The sequence below is a fragment of the Pongo pygmaeus genome, chromosome 8, assembly GCF_028885625.2.
Source record: "Pongo pygmaeus isolate AG05252 chromosome 8, NHGRI_mPonPyg2-v2.0_pri, whole genome shotgun sequence".
Classification (NCBI taxonomy): domain Eukaryota; kingdom Metazoa; phylum Chordata; class Mammalia; order Primates; family Hominidae; genus Pongo; species Pongo pygmaeus.
The window spans coordinates 74,074,375-74,093,259 of record NC_072381.2 but is presented as its reverse complement, the minus strand read 5'-3'; the positions used below and the strand labels follow the sequence as shown (position 1 = coordinate 74,093,259).

At 42.9% G+C, this 18,885-nt stretch overlaps 1 protein-coding gene and 1 pseudogene across 4 annotated transcripts in view; one reads left to right on the top strand and one right to left on the bottom strand.

Annotated features, from left to right (window-relative positions):
* Positions 1–18,885, bottom strand: part of SLC25A16 (solute carrier family 25 member 16) — a 48,153-nt gene that overhangs the window by 16,602 nt on the left and 12,666 nt on the right. For all 4 annotated transcript variants that reach the window (XM_054436680.2, XM_054436682.2, XM_054436681.2 and 1 more), the window contains 2 exons: positions 12,201–12,334; positions 9,251–9,314 (listed from right to left, as the gene is read on the bottom strand). In XM_054436680.2, coding sequence (XP_054292655.1) covers positions 9,251–9,314; positions 12,201–12,334 — 198 coding nt within the window. The remainder of the gene's footprint in view (positions 1–9,250; positions 9,315–12,200; positions 12,335–18,885) is intronic.
* Positions 5,155–5,604, top strand: LOC129006714 (large ribosomal subunit protein uL24-like; annotated as a pseudogene).

The following is an 18,885-nucleotide window of genomic DNA, read 5'->3' as shown; positions in this document are numbered from 1 at the left end:
GAGATCAAGACCATCCTGGCCAACATGGTGAAACCCCATCTCTATTAAAAATACAAAAATTAGCTGGGCGTGGCGGCACATGCCTGTAGTCCCAGCTAGTGGAGAGGCTGATGCAGGAGAATCACTTGAACCCAGGAGGCGGAGGTTGCGGTGAGCCAAGATCACACCACTGCAGTCCAGCCTGGCAAAAGAGTGAGATTCCAGGAAAGGAAATAAAAGGAGGGGAAAGGAGGGAAGGGGAGGAGGGAGAGGAGGGGGGGAGGGGAGGAAGAGAGAGACAGAGAGAGAGAGAGAGAAAGAGAGAGAAAGAAAGGAAGGAAGGAAGAGGTTTAACAAAATCACTGGGAGCTAGGCATGCTCACGCCTGTAGTCCCAACACTTTGGGAGGCTGAGGTGGACAGATCACCTGAGGTCAGGAGTTCGAGACCAGACTGGCCAACATGGTGAAACCCCATCTCTACTAAAAATAAAAAAATTAGCTGGGTCTGGTGGCACGCCCCTGTAGTCCTAGCTACTTGAGAGGCTGAGGCAAGAGAATCGCTTGAACCCAGGAGGCGGACGTTGCAGTGAGCCGAGATCGTGCCACTGCACTCCAGCCTGGGCGACAAGAGTAAAACTACTGCATCTAAAAAAAAAAAAAAAAAAGTAAAAACAAAAGAAAAGAAAATCACTGTGGGAGTTAATGTAGTGGTTAAATAATGAATTGGTAGGAAACAAGAGTACCCAGAAATTTGTAAAGGTAAAGGAGGTGTATGGGTACCATGGCTCACTCCTTTTAATCCCAGCACTTTCGGAGGCTGAGGTGAACAGATCGCTTGAGCCCAAAAGTTCGAGAACAGCCTAGGCAACATAGCAAAACTTTGTATTTATTTAAAAAATAGGCCGGGTGTGGTGGCTCACACCTGTAATCCCAGCACTTTGGGAGACCGAAGTAGGCAGATCACTTGAGGTCAGAAGTTCCAGACCAGCCTGGCCAATGTGGTGAAACCCCATCTCTACTAAAAATACAAAAATTAACCAGGTGTGATGGTGGGCACCTGTAATCTCAGCTACTCTACTCGGGAGGCTGAGGCAGGAGAATCCTTGAACCTGGAAGGCAGAGGTTGCGGTGAGCCAAGATCACACCACTGCACTCCAGCCTGGGTGACAGAGCCAGACTCTGTCTCAAAAAAAAATAATAATAAACTATTAACTTTTGACTTATAATCAAAATTGACCAAAATGGTCAAAAGTTAAAAGAGTATATACTCTAGGGCCGGACACGGTGGCTTACGCCTGTAATCCCAGCACTTTGGGAGGCCAAGGCGGGTGGATCACTTGAGACCAGGAGTTGGAGACCAGTCTGGGCAACACAGTGAAACCCTGTCTCTACTAAAAACACAAAAATTAGCCAGGCGTGATGGTGGGTACCTGTAATCCCAGCTACTCAGAAGGCTGAGGCAGGGAATCCTTGAACCCGGGAGGCGGAGATTGCAGTGAGCCGAGATCATGCCACTGCACTCCAGTCTGGGCAACAGAGTGAGACTATGTCTCAAAAAAAAAAAGAGAAAAGAGTATAAACTGTAGGGTGCACCTCCTTGTTTCAAATTAGACTCTACTACTAACTAGATATATGACCCTGATCAAGTTACTTAACCTGGGTTTCAATCCTGTTATCTGTCAAATGAGTATCATAATAAGTGGGTACCCAAATCAGGGTTTTGTAAAGATTAGGTGAGCTAACATATGTAAATGCTTAAAATAATTCCTGGTACATAGTAAAGGTTATATATAAGTGTTAGCTATTATTCTCATGTATTCTATTGAAACTATGTACTTTTTTACCCTTTCCTTTGAGAATCAATTTATTTATCTCCTCTTCTTGCATCCCCTTGCCCCCCATCTGTCTCCTGCACATCAAAGCTCACAAATTTGAATTAAAAGGGAAGCACAATCAGAGAATTACTGAAGAGGAATATGTAACAACGTGGGAATTCAGCTTGCCTGCTGCTAGTAATCAGACTGACATCCGTAACAATCATTCAGAGGGTGACTGAGGTTTTCAATTCACGAAGCTACAGTCTCCCATTGGGCCTCTTTTCTCCATTCACACACTCCTTACTATTCTACCTAACACTTCTTTTAAGAAGGCCAAAAAAGCCCTCAATGTACAAATAAGGCAAATCAGAAACGGCTTACCTTGAATAGTGGTGGTAACAGCTTTCTTCTTCCCTCAGTTTACAACTACAATCCAATACAAATAGTAGAATATGTTTACCTACCAGGAAGCAATGAGACTCGATCAAGCTGAGACTTGCTTTCAATTTTTATGAACGTGCAAACTCTTCTCTTTCCCTCCCTTAAGTCAAGAAACTAAGGACATAAAGATGAATCTAAACAAAGTCAGACTTTTTTCTCTAAATTCTCATCATCTTACTGTCTCTATAGTCTAGAATCCCAGGAGTTATGGGAAACCTGAGAACATATTTTAACCAGCAATTACATTAGAGATCATATTTAGAAAGTATGGTAATTATGAATTATTTATTGTGTTCCAGAAATAAACACAAAAGACTTTTTTTCCTCTTTGTTGAGATGGGGTCTCGCTCTGTCACCCAGGCTGGAATGCAGTGGTGTGATCACTGCACACTGCAGCCTCAAACTTCTGGGCTCAAATGTTCCTGCTACCTCAGCTTCCTAAGCTGCTGGGATCACAGGTGTGCATCACCCCACCCAGCTACAAAGGATTTCTTAAAAAAGGAACTAACATTACAAGGAGAGAGTAAAGGGAAAGAAGAAATACCACCCTCCATTCCCATCTGAGGCTGACATAGTGGGAGCAGCATCCAGAGTCCATGTACATTTTCAAAGAGATTAAAGTTTGACAAAAATACATAGATTCTAAATATATACTTTAGACAAAAGAAGGACTCCAAGCATCACAGATACAAAAGCTAAGCCACAAAGCTAAGCAAATTGGTCTGGAGTAGGAGTCCAAGGGAGTCCAGTTCTATAATAGTTTGTCCTTCGGAAACACGTTACTACTTCAAGGTTGACTAAATATCAGTTATGAACAACCAAAATACACCTGTCTATAGTTGTGTGCAATCTCTGATGAGTGTGACAACTAAAATTATGTTCTTAGAGTAGGTTCTAGGAAGAAAAAATTCAGTTATGACACTCGTGAGCCACAGTAGAAACCATTATAACACAAAAGAATAACTGTATGTCTTTTTCTTCTTACTTCTAACATCTTTTTTTTTTTTTTTAATTTTTTTTTTCCAAGACGGAGTCTTGTTCTGTTACCCAAGCTGGAATGCTGTGATGCGATCTCGGCTCATTGAAACCTCCACCTCCCGGGTTCAAGCAATTTCCTGCCTCAGCCTCCCAAGTAGTTGGGATTACAGGTGTGCGTCAAGACACCTGCCTAATTTTTGTATTTTTAGTAAAGATGGGGTTTCACCATGTTGGCCAGGCTGGTCTTGAACTCCCGACCTCGTGATCTACCCCACCCTGACCTCCCAAAGTGCTAGGATTACCCACCGTGCCCTGCCTTTATTTTTGAGGAAAGGGGGTCTCATTGTGTTGCCCAGGCTAGTCTTGAATTCCTGGGCTCAAGTAATCCTCCCTCCTTAGCCTCCCAAAGAACTGGGTTTATAGAGTATATGCCTTTTGTACAGGATTCTCACATAGAAATCACAGATCTCTGATACTTGTACAACATAAGTCAAAAAGCCAAAGGACTTAAGAGTAGAGATCTAAGCATCATGCCACTCCCCCACTCCCACAAATCAGGACTCAAATTCTATTAATCAGAACTTACCTACATTCCAATTTTCAAAAATTCAAGAGTTGGACTACCAGCTCAGAAGAGCAATTTTTCCAAACATGTAGGAAGCTTGTTGCTTTTGAATTCTGGATCAGAGCTCAAGGGAGATATTTTTTTATTTTTAACTTTTTCTTTTTCTTTTTTTTTTTTTTTTTTGAGACAGAGTCTCACTCTGTCACCATGCCCGGCCCTAGAATTCCCTTTTAAATATAAAAGTATTTGGAAGGCCAGGCGCAGTGGCACATGTCTGTAGTCCTAGCTACTTGGGAGGTTGAGATGGGAGGACTGCTTCAGGCCAGGAGTTCAAGACCAGTCTGAGCAAAATAGCCTCTTATTTTTCTGTCTCTACAAAAAAAATTAAAATTAGCCAGGTATGATGGCATGTGCCAGCAGTCTTGGCTACCCAGGAGACTGAGCGGGGAGGACTGCTTGAGCCCAGGAGTTAGAGGCTGCAGTGAACTATCATCTCAGCACTGCGCTCCAGCCTCAGCAACAGAGCAAACCCTGTCTCTGAAAAAAAGAAAACAAAAAGTTATTCGGGAAAGGTGCCTCCAAGCCTCTTCGAGATTCTCAAAGTACCGTGAGCACGTGGTTCTAATAATCATTGGAGTATACCATACAGTCATTCTAGTTGCAGATGTCCAGCCTCTGCTGTGATTGGCTACTGCCTTTGCCATAGTGGTTGTTAAATATTTTGAATATCACCTTTATTTACAACTAAAATATTCCCTACATTACAAATGAAACAAAAAGGAGAATAAAGAATTCAGGTTGCTGACTTAAAAGCATCCAAAAAGTCACTGGCATGGAAGGATTAATAACATTCCCTTGTGTTCATGGAGGACTTCAGGTCTTTCAGACTGTTTTTACAGGAATTCTTCACGCTGACCCTCAGAACAACTGAGATAGAGGAGAAAGAATGGGAAAAAGGAGGGTTGGGGGGGGAGAGAGAGAGAAACCACAAGCTCCTCTTTAACAAACATACAGGCAAGTTACAGAGGTTTTGGGTGATCTGCCCATGGTCAAAGGGAAGGTGAGTAACGGAGGCCAGGCAGGATTCCAGCAAGTGTTCTGTCCACTCAACCACCAAGCTTTGGACCAGAACATCAAGTAGGAGCAGACCAAAGAGCACAACAAGCAGAACTCAGCTCATCACTTCTAGGTTCTAACACTTTCCTTCTTTTTTCTCTACTCTTTATCTTGTCACGTTTAGTTCCATGGAAACTGGCAGAGCCGGATGGATTTCAGACAACTAAAACATACGTGGGGAAAGAAGGAGACCTTCCTTAAAAATACAAACCCTTCTCTTCCCTTTTGCGGCCATCACCAAAGCAGGAGCGGCCAAAATGAAGTTCAATCCCTTTGTGACTTCCAACCGAGGCAAGAAACGCAAAAGGCATTTCAATGCAACGTCCAACATTAGCAGGAAGATTATGTCTTCCCCTCTTCCCAAAGAGCTGAGACAGAAGTACAATGTGTGATCCATGCCCATCCGAAAGGTTTTGATGAAGGTCAGGTTGTATGAGGACATTATAAAGGTCAGCAAATTGGCAAAGTAGTCCAGGCTTACAGGAAGAAATATGTCATCTACATTGAATGGGTGCAGTGGGAAAAGGTAATGGCACAACTATCCATGTAGACATTCACCACAGCAAGGTGGTTCTCACTAGGCTAAAACTGGACAAAGACGGCAAAAAGATTCCTGAACAGAAAGCCAAATCTCGCCAAGTAGGAAAGGAAAAGGGCAAATACAAGGCAGAAACAATTGAGAAGAGGCAGGAATAAAGTAATCTTATATACAAGCTTTGATAAAAACTTGAAATAAAAAAAGAAAATACAAACCTTGATCTCAATCTATAGGTTTCCTTTTGCTGTCCAACTGAGATTTAGTATGTATTGGATTGTAGTTGTAGGACAAGGGACAGGGAAAAGCTTTTAAAAAGCTTTAAAATAAGCTACATTAAAATGATCATAAAAAACACCACTTTTTACTTTGGCAAATATAAAATTTCCGAAGTTACATTTAGAAGCCTTATCAAAAGTAGAGGAGCAAAGATACCAGACATAAATTAATCATAAGATCCATTTCAAGTGTTTCAATCACAGGAGAAAAATATAAATTGTAATTACTTAAACATAGTTATACAAAGTCTAGCTCTGTTGCCAACGCTGGAGTGTAGTGACGCGATCTGGGCTCACTGCAACCTCCACCTCCCAGGTTCAAGCGATTCTCCTGCCTCAGCCTCCCACGTAGCTGGGATTACAGGCGCCGACCACCATGCCTGGCTAATTTTTCTATTTTTACTACAGACAGGGTTTCACCATGTTGGCTAGGCTGGTCTCAAACTCCTGATCTCAGGTGATCCACCCGCCTTGGCCTCCCAAAGTGCTGGGATTACAGGCAAGAGCTACTGTGCCCGGCCCTGAATTAAATTTTTAACAGGAGGATTAGAACCTGATTATAGGACAGACACCATGGCTCACACCTATAATCCTAGCACTTTGGGAGGCTGAGGCGGGTGGATCACCTGAGGTCAAAAGTTCGAGACCAGGCCAGATGCGGAGGCTCATGCCTGTAATCCTAGCACTTTGGGAGGCCAAGGCAGGTAGATCACCTGAGGTCAGGAGTTCGAGACCAGCCTGGCCAACATATTGAAACCCCATCTCTACTAAAAATACAAAAATTAGCCAGGCATGTGGCACGCGCCTATAATCCCAGCTACTCAGGAGGCTGAGGCAGAAGAATCTCATGAACCCAGGAAGCGGAGGTTGCAGTGAGCTGAGATTCCATCACTGCACTCCAGCCTGGGCAACAGAGGGAGACTCCGTCTCAAAAAAAGAAGAAAAAAGATAATTACAAAGTGATATACCGGATGCATGCAGTGACTCACACCTGTAATCCCAGCACTTTGGAGGGCCGAGGTGGGCGAATCACCTGAGATCAGGAGTTTGAGACCAGCCTGGACAACATGGTGAAACTGCGTCTCTACTAAAAACACAAAAATTAGCCAGGCATGTGGCACATGCCTGTAATCCGAGCTACTTGGGAAGCTGAGGCTGGAGAATCGCTTGAACCCAGGAGGCGGGGGTTGCAGTGAGCCGAGATTGTGCCACTGCACTCCAACCTGGGCGACAGAGAGGGACTCCATCTCAAAAAAAAAGTGACATACAAAATAACGCATTGAAAAATTTGGAAACTTTCTCACATTGCTCTTCTGTAAAATGAAGATAAATCATAGCGCTTTCCTCATAATATTGTCCTGTGGACTCCATGTCGAGTGTCCAAATATTACATGTCAAGAGTTCTGTCAGCCAGGCTGAGTGCAAACTCATCCCACTACTCAGCCTGGGTGACAGAACGAGAGCCTATCTCAAAACAAACAAACAAACAAAAAAAAAAAAGGAAAGTGAGAAAAAGGAAAGAGAAGAAGAGGAGAGGAGAGAATGAGGGGAGGGGAGGGGAGGGAAGGGAAGGAATGTTGGGAGAATTTGACTCAAAATTTGAATGTTCAAATGGGTGCAGTAGTGTGTGCCTCTAGTCCCAGCACTTTGGGAGGCTGAGGCAGGAAGATCACTTGAATCCAGGAGTTTAAGCCATCCTGGGCAACAGAGCAAGACTCTATCTCTAAAATAACTTTTTTTGGCAAAAAAGTTACGTGAGCGAATAATGTTGGCACAACTGACAAGTCACATGGAAAACTTATTCCATCCATCCCTCACTCCCTCTATAAAAGTAAACATAAGATCAACATGCCAAAAGAAATAGTTTTAGTAGAAAAACATGATTAGGGCCGGGCACGGTGGCTCATGCCTGTAATCCTACATTTTGGGAGGCCAAGGCGGGTGGATACCTGAAATCAGGAGTTCGAGACCAGCCTGGCCAATGTGGCGAAACCCCATCGCTACTAAAAATACAAAAATCAGCCGGGCATGGTGGTGCGAGCCTGTAATCCCAGCTACTGGAGGGCTGAGGCAGGAGGATCGCTTGAACCTGGGAGACAAAGGTTGCAGTGAGCTGAGATCGTGGCAGTGAGCTGAGATCGTGCCACTGCACTCCAGCCTGGGCAACAGAACAAGACTCCGTCTCAAAAAAAAAAGAAAAAGTAAAACATGATTAAATGTCTTTACCTTAGAATGGGGAGAAAATTTCTACATACAACACAAAATTTAGAAGTACCAGAGGAAAAAAACTAACATGTTTGGCCATGTAAAACTTCTGTATAGGGAAAAAAATCTTGGATGATTTTTTTTTAAAAACCATGGAACCGAAGGTCAAATCTAAAACTGGGAAATAAAATATTAACAATATCTGAAAGAAAAACAACTAATGTCCTAATTCCCAAACTCAGAAAAATGAATATTTAAAAAACAGAAATAGGCCAGGTGAGAATTTGAGGAGTTTGAGACCAGCCTGGGCAACATGACAAATGCCCATCTCTACAGAGAATACAAAAATTAGCTGGGTGTGGTGGCATGTGCCTATAGTCCCAGCTACTTTTGGGAGGCTGAGATAGGAGGATGGCTTGAGCCTGGGAAGTGAGGGCTGCAGTGAGTTGTGATCACGCCACTGCACTCCAAGCCTGGGAGACAGACCCAGACCCTGTCTCAAAAAAGGAGAGGAGAGGAGAGGAGGGGAGGGAAGGGGAGAGGAGAGGAGAGGAGAGGAGAGGAGAGGAGAGGAGAGGAGGGGAGAGGAGGGGAGGGGAGGGGAAGGGGGGGAAGGGAGGGGAAAAGAGGGGGAGGGGAGGAGAAGGGGGAAGGGGGAGGGGAGGGGGTAGGAGAGTGGAGAGCAGAGGGAAGAGGAGAGAGAAGAGAAGGAAAGGAAAGGAGAAGGAAAGAAATTGCTAATCATGGTTGTCTCTAGAGAATGCAACTATTTTTACTGTATAGGAGTAGTTATTACTTTAGTCATTATAATTTGTTACAATTTTTTCAAAGAAAAAAGAAATTTTGAAAAGTAATGGCTGGTCCAAGTGAAGTGCAGTGATGTTTAAAACTCATTGATCACAGTCAGTTACAGTTTCTTTGCTTTTTTTCTCCACTCACACTGCATTACATGACTAGCCCTCAAAAAAATTTTTTAAAATTTTTAAACATTTCCAAAAGTAGAATTGTCAAAGAGAATGCAAGCTTTTCGCATAGTTATAAGTTGAGACTACTCCTTATCCTCTACTGTAAAATGACTCTTTTTCAGTTGGCGTACTGATAATTTCATATATATAACTGAATATAGAAAAACAACAAATGTGTGCTACTAAATCAATGTCACACTTTTTATTTTAATACATACCTTTTTTTGAGGATGCACCCAGGAAAAAATGCAAGTCACAGGACACCTGCAACCTGTGCTTTCCCCAATGCCACTCATATAATCTAAACCAAATTAAGTACTTTAATAGAAAATTAATTTGTCAGAAATAAAATATACCTAACTCCTCTTACCTGCCATGGATCCAGCCATTAATCTGTGCACATGACCTGAAATTCCCAGCTTCGTAGTAATTAACTAGAAAACAAGAACACTGAATTAAACGAGATATTTTTTAAATGCTGCCCATTTCACTGTTTAATAATGAAGATTTATTTCAAGAGTTACAGGACTAATAAAAAGAAAATTAATAATAAATGTGAACGAAATGAGCACAATTAAATACAGCTTGGCAGTGTCATATCACAGCAGAAGGGGATATTTCCTCTGTAGTCTCTGCTTTAATTTTTTGCATTTCTGCAGAAGCAAGCTAGCTTAGAATTGCTAAGTATACGATACTGTGTATTAAGGAACACAAGCCCTTAACAAGTGACTGGGGGTAGTAGGAATAAACTGCTACTATTTTTTTTTTTTTTTGAGACGAAGTCTCGCTCTGTGTCCCAGGCTGGATTGCAGTGGCAAGATCTCGGCTCACTGCAACCTAGATTCAAGCGATTCTCCTGCCTCGGCCTCCCAAGTAGCTGGGACTACAGCCGCACGCCATTATGCCCGGCTAATTTTTTATTTTTTAGTAGAGACGGGGTTTTACCACATTGGTCAGGCTGGTCTCGAACTCCTGACCTCAGGTGATCCACCCACCTCGGCCTCTCAAAGTGCTGGGATTATAGGGGTAAGCCACCACACCCAGCCTAATTTTTTATTTTATTTTTTAAATGCTCTATAGACAATGAAGTCCTGATACACAAATGGCATCAATTCTCTTCGGCTGACTAGCTTATAATGTTGTTCCGATCTCTGCTGCTTGTTTGTTTGTTTGTTTGTTTGTTTTTGAGATGGAGTCTCACTCTGTTGCCCAGGCTGGAGTGCAGTGGTGCGATCTCGGCTCGCTGCAAGCTCCGCCTCCCGGGTTCACACCATTCTCCTGCCTCAGCCTCCTGAGTAGCTGGGTTTCACCATGTTAGCCAGGATGGTCTTGATCTCCTGAACTTGTGATCTGCCTGCCTCGGCATCCCAAAGTGCTGGGGATTACAGGCATGAGCCACCGCACCCGGCCTTGTTTTTTTTTTTTTGATTCGGAGCCTCACTCTGTCACCCAGGCTGGAGTGCAATGGCACGATCTTGGCTCACTGCAACCTCCATATCCCTGGTTCAAGCAATTATCCTGCCTCAGCCTCCTGAGTAGCTGGGATTATAGGCCTGCGCCACCACATCCAGCTAATTTTGTATTTTTAGTAGAGAAGGGATCCCTCCATGTTGGTCAGGCTGGTTTCAAACTTCTGACCTCAGCTGATCCTCCCACCTCGGCCTCCCAAAGTGCTGTGATTACAAGCATGAGCCACTGCGCCCAGCCAGTTTCACTATTTTATTTAATAAGAAAATCCAAAGTCACAGTGTTCCTCTCCTACAATTGAGAAACAAAAAGCACACTAAAGGCTGGGGCCCACAGATGGCTTGGGCCCAGGAGTTCGAGACTAGCATGGGCAACACAGTGAGACCCCATCTCTACAAAACATTTTTTAAAAAATTAGCCAGACCTCTTCTCCACCACTGAAAAAGAAAGAAAAAACAAATTAGCCGGGGGTGGTGGCACATGCCTCTAGTGCCAGTTACTCAGGAGGCTGAAGTGGGAGAATTGCTTGAGTCCATGAGGTTGAGGCTGCAGTAAGCCAGGACCACATCACTGCACTCCAGCCTAGGTGACAGAGAAACTATCACAAAAAAGAAAGAAAAGAAAAGAAAAGAGGGAGGGAAGGAGGGAAGGGAAACACATTAAAAAGATATTAATATTATATGGATTTATTATTATCTTCTTTAAAGATATTCTAGCTTTCATTCATTAGGAGTAAACATAAAGAATTTACTTGGCCAGGTGCAGTGGCTATGCCTATAATCCCAAGACTTTGGGAGGCCAAGGCGGGCAGATCACCTGACATCAGGAGTTCCAGACCAGCCTGACCAACATGGTGAAACCCCACCTCTACTAAAAATACAAAATTAGCCAGGCATGGTGGTGCATGCCTGTAAGAATCTGGGAGGCAGAGATTGCAGTGAGCCGAGATCATGTCATTGCACTCCAGCCTAGGGAACAAAAGTGAAACTCCCTCTCAAAAAATAAATAAATAAAGGCCGAGCACGGTGGCTCAAGCCTGAAATCCCAGCACTTTGGGAGACCAAGGCGGGTGGATCACACGGTCAGGAGTTCAAGACCAGCCTGGCTAAGATGGTGAAACCCCATCTCTACTAAAAATACGAAAATTAGCTGGGAGTGGTGGCAGGCGCCTGTAATTCCAGCTACTCAGTAGGCTGAGGCAAAGAATTGCTTGAACCCAGGAGAGGGAGGTGGCAGTGAGCCAAGAGTGCACCACTGCACTCCAGCCTGGGCAACAGAGTGAGACTCCGTCTCAAAAAATAAAATAAAATAAAATAAAATAAATAAATACATAACTCATAAATGACTAACAATTCTGGAATCGGTAACTCCAAAGACAAGTTATATTTAAAATCTTAAGCTATCACAAGTCTTATTCCTTTAAAAAGGCATTGCTATACCAAAAGTAACTTTTTGGCCTGGTACCATAGCTCACGCCTGCAATCCCAACACTTTGGGAGGCCAGGAGTTCGAGACAAGCCTGGCCAAAATAGCAAAACACTGTCTCTACTAAAAATACAAAAATTAGCCAGGCATGGTGGCACAGGCCTGTAATCCCAGCTACTCAGGAGGCTGAGGCAGGAGAATTGCTTGAACCCAGGAGGCGGAGGTTGCAGTGAGCCTTTCAAAATCGTGCCACTGTACCCCAGCCTGGGCAGCGAGACTCTTGTCTCAAAAATTAAAAAAAAAAAACAATAATTTAACTTTTTAAAAATATGAAACTTTTACACATTTTTAAATGTCCAAAGCAAATGCCTGGTCAAGCATGCATGATATTCAAGAACGCAAAAGAGAAAAGATCAAAGTTTAACTACCGTTTTATAATGCTCAAATGCCATAAACTGGATTGCACCATAGGGAAAGATTCGAATCATCATTGCACCATTTCCTTTATACAATCCAAGGAATCCTTCTTTTTGAGGAACAGCACGCAATGCAGAAAATACTCCTATTTTTAGAGGAAAAATGCTGTTAAAACAGAGAAAAATATCTAAATCTAAATTTTCATGACAATCACAGATAAAGATTAATGTGCCATCACTCGGGATATAATTTTGCCTGAGAGATTACATGAATAGTAATTTCTATAAAACAGTTAAACCTACTAAAAATACATCATATATCCAAATAACATAAATAAGCATACCCCATATAATATAAAACCTACTGTAGAAACAACTACAAATTACAGCAAATTCTGTTTATAATAATAGCAAATTATATTAAACTATAGCAATCTAAAAAATATTAACAATAGAAATATATGCAAGGTCCAGGTTTGCACTAAAGATGATCTACTCTTTTTTTTTTTTTTGAGACAGAGTTTCACTCATGTTGCCCCAGCTGGAGTGCAGTGGTGCAATCTGGGCTCACTGCAACCTCTGCCTCCCAGGTTCAAATGATTCTCCTGCCTCAGCCTCCCAAGTAGCTGGGATTACACATGCCCGTCACCACGCCCAGCTAATTTTTGCATTTTTAGTAGAAACGGGGTTTCACCATGTTGGCCAGGCTGGTCTCGAACTCCTGACCTCATGATCCACCTGTCTTGGCCTCCCAAAGTGCTGGGATTACAGGCGTGACCCACCGCACCTGGCCCTGAAGATGATCTACTCTTTATCTGGAAGGATGAAGGAAGGTTTCAGAGTCCTACCCAGATACATGTGTTTTGTTTGTTTACATTAAGAGATTTTTAAATAAAACAAGCAAATAAAAAGACTACCTATTAATACTCTTTAAGTGTGGGGGCAAATTTTCATTATTAGGACACTTTAGGAATAATGATAAACAAAGGGCTGAGTTGTAATCTATATACAGTGATATTCTGAGCTTTCTGACAAGTAAAAAATATATAGACACATTCATAATAGTGATATCTTTATTACTCTATTAACATCAGTCACTAATCCTACAAGCAGTATACAGACTTCTCAAAAACATATTACTACTTCCATTATTCAACATTTAAATTCAGGTTCCCTTTCAAATTTCTCAAGCAAACTTTTGATCAAATATGAAAGGAAATCACCAGGTTCATTTCACATTTTAGACTGCAAATAACCTCGTCAGCCCTTCTCAGTAATTAAAATTGTAGGTACTTATTAACATCCAAAAGATATATCCCAAAAGCAGATATCTAAATGGACTAACATTCTGGTAAGAAGAATTCTGGCCTTGCGTGGTGGCTCATGCCTGTAATCCCAGCACTTTGGGAGGCCGAGGCAGGTGGATCACCTGAGGTCAGGAGTTTGAGACCAGCCTGGGCAATATGGTGAAACCCTGTCTCTACTAAAAATACAAAAATTAGGCAGGCATGGTGTCATGCGCCTGTAATCCCAGCTACTCAGCAGGCTGAAGCAGGAGGCAGAGGTTGCGGTGAGCCGAGATTGCACCACTACACTCCAGCCTGGGTGATAGAGTGAGACTCCATCTCAAAAAAACCAACAAAAAGATAACTGCTTGTTTGAACAAAAATTATGGCAATGCAATCTGGAGTTTATGACATATGTAAAAAGTAAAATGTATGACTATAATAACAGAAAGAATAGTTCATACCAATAAAAGTGCCAATTCATCAAGAGAACAGAGGATACAAAATGTGGATAGGAGGGTAACAGGAAGCTTTAAAAAAAAAAAGAATTCTAGGCCGGGCGGGGTGGCTCAAACCTGTTATCTCAGCACTTTGGGAGGCCAAGGAGGGTGGATCACCTAAGGTTGGGAGTTCGAGACCAGCTTGACCAACACGGAAAAACCCCGTCTCTACTAAAGATACAAAAAAAATTATCTGGGCATGTTGGCAGGTGCCTGTAATCTCAGCTACTGGGGAGGCTGAGGCAGGAGAATCGCTTGAACCCAGGACGTGAAGGTTGCAGTGAGCCGAGATTGTGCCATTGCACTCCAGCTTGGGCAACAAGAGGGAAACTCCATCTCAAAAAAAAAAAAAAAAAAAAGAATTCTATTAAAACTTCCTTTTGCTGGAAGCGGACGCAAAGGTTAAGCCCTGTTTAATTTGATCCAAAAGTGTTTGTAATAATTAAAGCGTAATCAAATTTAGAGCAATGATTACCTAGCAGAGACAGGAAGGCTAATGATAAGGTAGAAGTATCGAGGGGGTTTCAACTATACTGACAATGTTTATTTCCAAAGCTCTGTTGCAGGTCCACATATGTTTATTATGTTATTACTTAAAATTTTTTGATTGTCGCCAATTTTGTTAAAAGCATTTTAAGAGAAACCATTAGTAGAAGTGAAATAGATACAGTACTTCTAAAAATAAGGGGCCGGGTGTGGTGGTTCATGTCTTTATTCCTAGCACTTTGGGAGGCAGAGGCAGAGGATCACTTGAGGTCAGGAAAGACCAGCCTGACCAACATGGGGAAACCCTGTCTCTCCTAAAAATACAAAAAGTAGATGGAAATGGTGGCGGGTGCCTGTAATCCCAGCTACTAGGGAGGCTGAAGCAGGAGAATTGTTTGAACCCGGGAGGCGGAGGTTGCAGTGAGCCAAGATCGCAACACTGCACTCCAGCCAAACAAGAGTGAAACTCTGTCTCAAAAAAAACAAAACAAATTGGGACAAGGAGAAAATTTTAAATATACTCCTTCCTTATAATTTGAGGAAAATAATTTTAATTTAAAATAAGAAGTACAACCAGGCACAGTAGCTCATGCCAATAATCTGAGCACTTTGTGGGGCCAAGGTGGGAGGATCGCTCGAGTCCAGGAATTTGACACCAACCAAGACAACATAGTGAGACACCGTCTCTACAAAAAAACTTCAAAGTTAGCTCTGCATGGTGGTGCTCGCCTTTAGTCCCAGCAATTCAGGAGACTGAGGCAGGAAGATTGCTTGGGCCCAGGAGGTAGAGGCTGCAGTGAGCTGTGATCACACCACTGTACTCCAGCCTGGGTGACAGAATAAGACCATGTCTCAAAAAAAAAAAAAAATATATATATATATATATATATTTAAAAAAAAGACAAGGCCAGGTGCGGTGGCTCATGCCTGTAATCCCAGCACTTTGGGAGGCCAAGGCAGGCAGATCACGAAGTCAGGAGTTCGAGACCAGCCTGACCAACACGATGAAACCTCGTCTCTACTAAATATACAAAAATTAGCCCGGCATGGTGGCACACGCCTGTAATCCCAGCTACTTGGGAGGCTAAGGCAGGAGAATCGCTTGAAACCAGGAGGCAGAGGTTGCAGTGAGCCGAGATCACGCCACTGCACTCTAGCCTGGGTAATAGAGCAAGACTCCATCTCAAAAAATATATAAATACATAAATAAAAGACAAATAAAATAAAAACACGTCTTTGAGGCCTTGGAAGTAATGTCACACTTTTTATAAGAAGTCGGAGTAGAAGTAATAGTTTTGTCCAATAGCATATCTTTATCATCTGTGAAAAATCATGTTTAAAAAAGCAAAATTTTAGGGGCCGGGCACAGTGGCTCACACCTTTAATCCCAGCACTTTGGGAGGCCAAAGTGGGTGGATCACCTGAGGTCAGGAGTTCGAGACCAGCCTGGCCAACATGATGAAACCCTGTCTCTACTAAAAATACAAAAAAAAAAAAAAAAATTAACCAGGTGTGGTGGCAAACACCTGTACTCCCAGCTACTCGGAAGGCTGAGGCAGGAGAATTGCTTGAACCTGGAAGGCCAAGGTTGCAGTGAGCCGAGATCGTGCCATTGCACTCCAGCCTGGGTGACAAGAGTGAAACTATGTCTCAAAAAATTAAAAAATGGGCTGGGCGCGGTGGCTCACGCCTGTAATCCCAGCACTTTTGGAGGCCGAAGCAGGCGGATCACCAGGTCAGGAGATGAAGACCATCCTGGCTAACACGGCAAAACTCCATCTCTACTAAAAATACAAAAGATCAGCCAGGCGTGGTGGCATGTAGCTGCAGTCCCAGCTACTTGAGAGGCTGAGGCAGAAGAATTGCTTGAATCCGGAAGGCGGAGGTTGCAGTGAGCCGAGATCATGCCACTATACTCCAGCCTGGGCGACAGAGCAAGACTCCATCTCAAAATAAATAAATACAAGAAAAAATTTTTCAAAAAGAGCAAAATTAAAAAAACTATCTTATACCTACAAAAATTGAGGAGGTACCTGGAATAAAATGCTTAAAAGCATTTAAAAAATAAATTAAAGCCCAGTGCAGTGGCTCACGCCTATAATCCCAGCACTTTGGGAGGCCGAAGCAGGCAGAACACGAGGTCAGGAGGTGGAGACCAGCGTGGCCACCACAATGAAACCCCGTCTGTACTAAACATACTAAAAATTAGCAGGGCTTGGTGGCAGGCACTTGTAATTCCAGCTACTCGGGAGGCTGAGGCAGGAGAATCTGGCCTTGAACCTGGGAGGCGGAGATTGCAGTGAGCCAAGATCACGCCATCACACTCCAGCCTGGGCAACAAGAGTGAAACTCCGTCTCAAAAAAGAAAAATTAAATTAAATTAAAAGCCACCAATACAGATTTATTTTTTTGAGGGGGCTCGTATATATTAAAAATAGAGGACACTCCAAAGACTACTACAATAGTTCACTGTTGCACTCCAGGAATTCTACTCCAAATTTTATATGCCTTGTAGGGTATACTGTAACCAGGGTACACTGTAACCTATGGCATGCAGCCCTATAGAGCGTGAAATCTAATATGAATTTGTAACCTAATGATTGCAAATCAGGAAACAAAACAACACACATCAGCACAGGGAGGAGGTTAAAGGAATAATAGAATCCTGTTCACACACTGATACGCAGGGTCATCGTAAAACACCCCAAGACACTGGGTAATATCATTCTTCTCCATTTTATCCTCAATTTAGACAACAAAAGAAAATAATTTCCTTCCTTTCCAGTTTTTTATAATCTCTCAATAAGTTCACAGGTCTAATTCTTTCTTTTCTGGGGACAGAGTCTCACTCTGTTGCCCAGGCTGGAGTGCAGTGGCACGATCACAGCTCACTGCAGCCTCAAATGCTTGGGATCAAGCAAGCCTTCCACCTCAGCCTCCCAAAAGTACTGGGACTACAGGTACATGCAACCACACACATTTAACTTTTTTTTTTTAAGATGGGGTATCACTCTATTGCCCAGGCTGGAGTACAGTGGCACAATCTTGGCTCACTGCAACCTCTACCTCCTGGGTTCAAGCAATTCTCCTGCCTCAGCCTCCTCAGTAGCTGGGATTACAGGTGTGTGCCACCATGCCTGGATAATTTTTGTATTTTTAGTAGAGACAGGGCTTCACCATATTGGCTAGGCTTACCCACATTTAATTTTGATTCTTTGTATACATGAGCAATAAACTGTGTGAGGAAGAATTCATTGCAGAGGCAGGGCGCAGTGGCTCATGCCAGTAATCAAAGCACTTTGGGAGGCCAAGACAGGTGTGTCGGACAGCTTGAGCCCAAAAGTTTGAGACCAGCCTTGGCAACATAGTGAGACTTTGTCTCTCCAAATATTTAAGACGCCCTGTCGCAAATAAATAAATACATAAATACATAAATAAGTCTAATAAAAACTAAATTAAAGATGAATGATAATTCACTCCTGGATATGAAGATAGCTGCAATTTTTCTATTTCAAAGTACAGACTTCCTCACTATTAAAAATGTCAGCTGGGGCTGGAAACGGTGACTCATGCCTATAATCCCAGCACTTTGGGAGGCCGAGGTGGGTGGATCGACTGAGGTCAGGAGTTCGAGACCAGCCTGACCAACATAGTGAAACCCCATCTCTACTAAACATACAAAAAATTAGCTGGGCGTGGTGGCGGGTGCCCGTAATCCCACCTACTCGGGAGGCTGAGGCAGGAGAATCACTTGAACCTGGGAGGCGGAGTTTGCAGCGAACTGAGATCGCGCCATTGCACTCCAGCCTAGGCAACAAGAGAGAGACTCCATCTCAAAAACAAAACAAAACAAAACAAAATGTTGGCAGGGTGGTGAGGTCCCACGCAGTAATCCTAGCACTTTGGGAGGCCAAGGCAGGAGGATCACTTGAAGTCATGAGTTGCAGACCAGCCTGGGGAACAAGTGAGACCTACTCTCTATTTTTTTTTTTTTAATAAAAAATAAGAAACCAGCCTGGCCAAACATAGTGAAACCCCGTCTTTACCAAAAGTACAATAATTAGCTGGGCACAGTGGTGCATGCCTGTAATCCCAGCTACATAGGAGGCTGACACAGGCGAACTGCTTGAACCCAGGAGGCAGAGGATACCGTGAGCTGAGATCGCGTCACTGCACTCCAGCCTGGGCGATAGAGCAAGACCATCTCAAAAAAAAAAGAAAAAAAAGAGAAAAAAAAAGAAAAGAAGAGAAAAGAAAAAATATTGACCAGAAAATGAGTTACAATTAATATACTGCATAAATATCTATTCAGGTTTGTAAGAATGACACTTTTAAAATGCAGTTGGAAAAATAACTGTTATTCACCCTGTTAAACATCTTTCTATAAAATGATATAAAAATCAAGCACAGTGGCCGCGCGTGGTG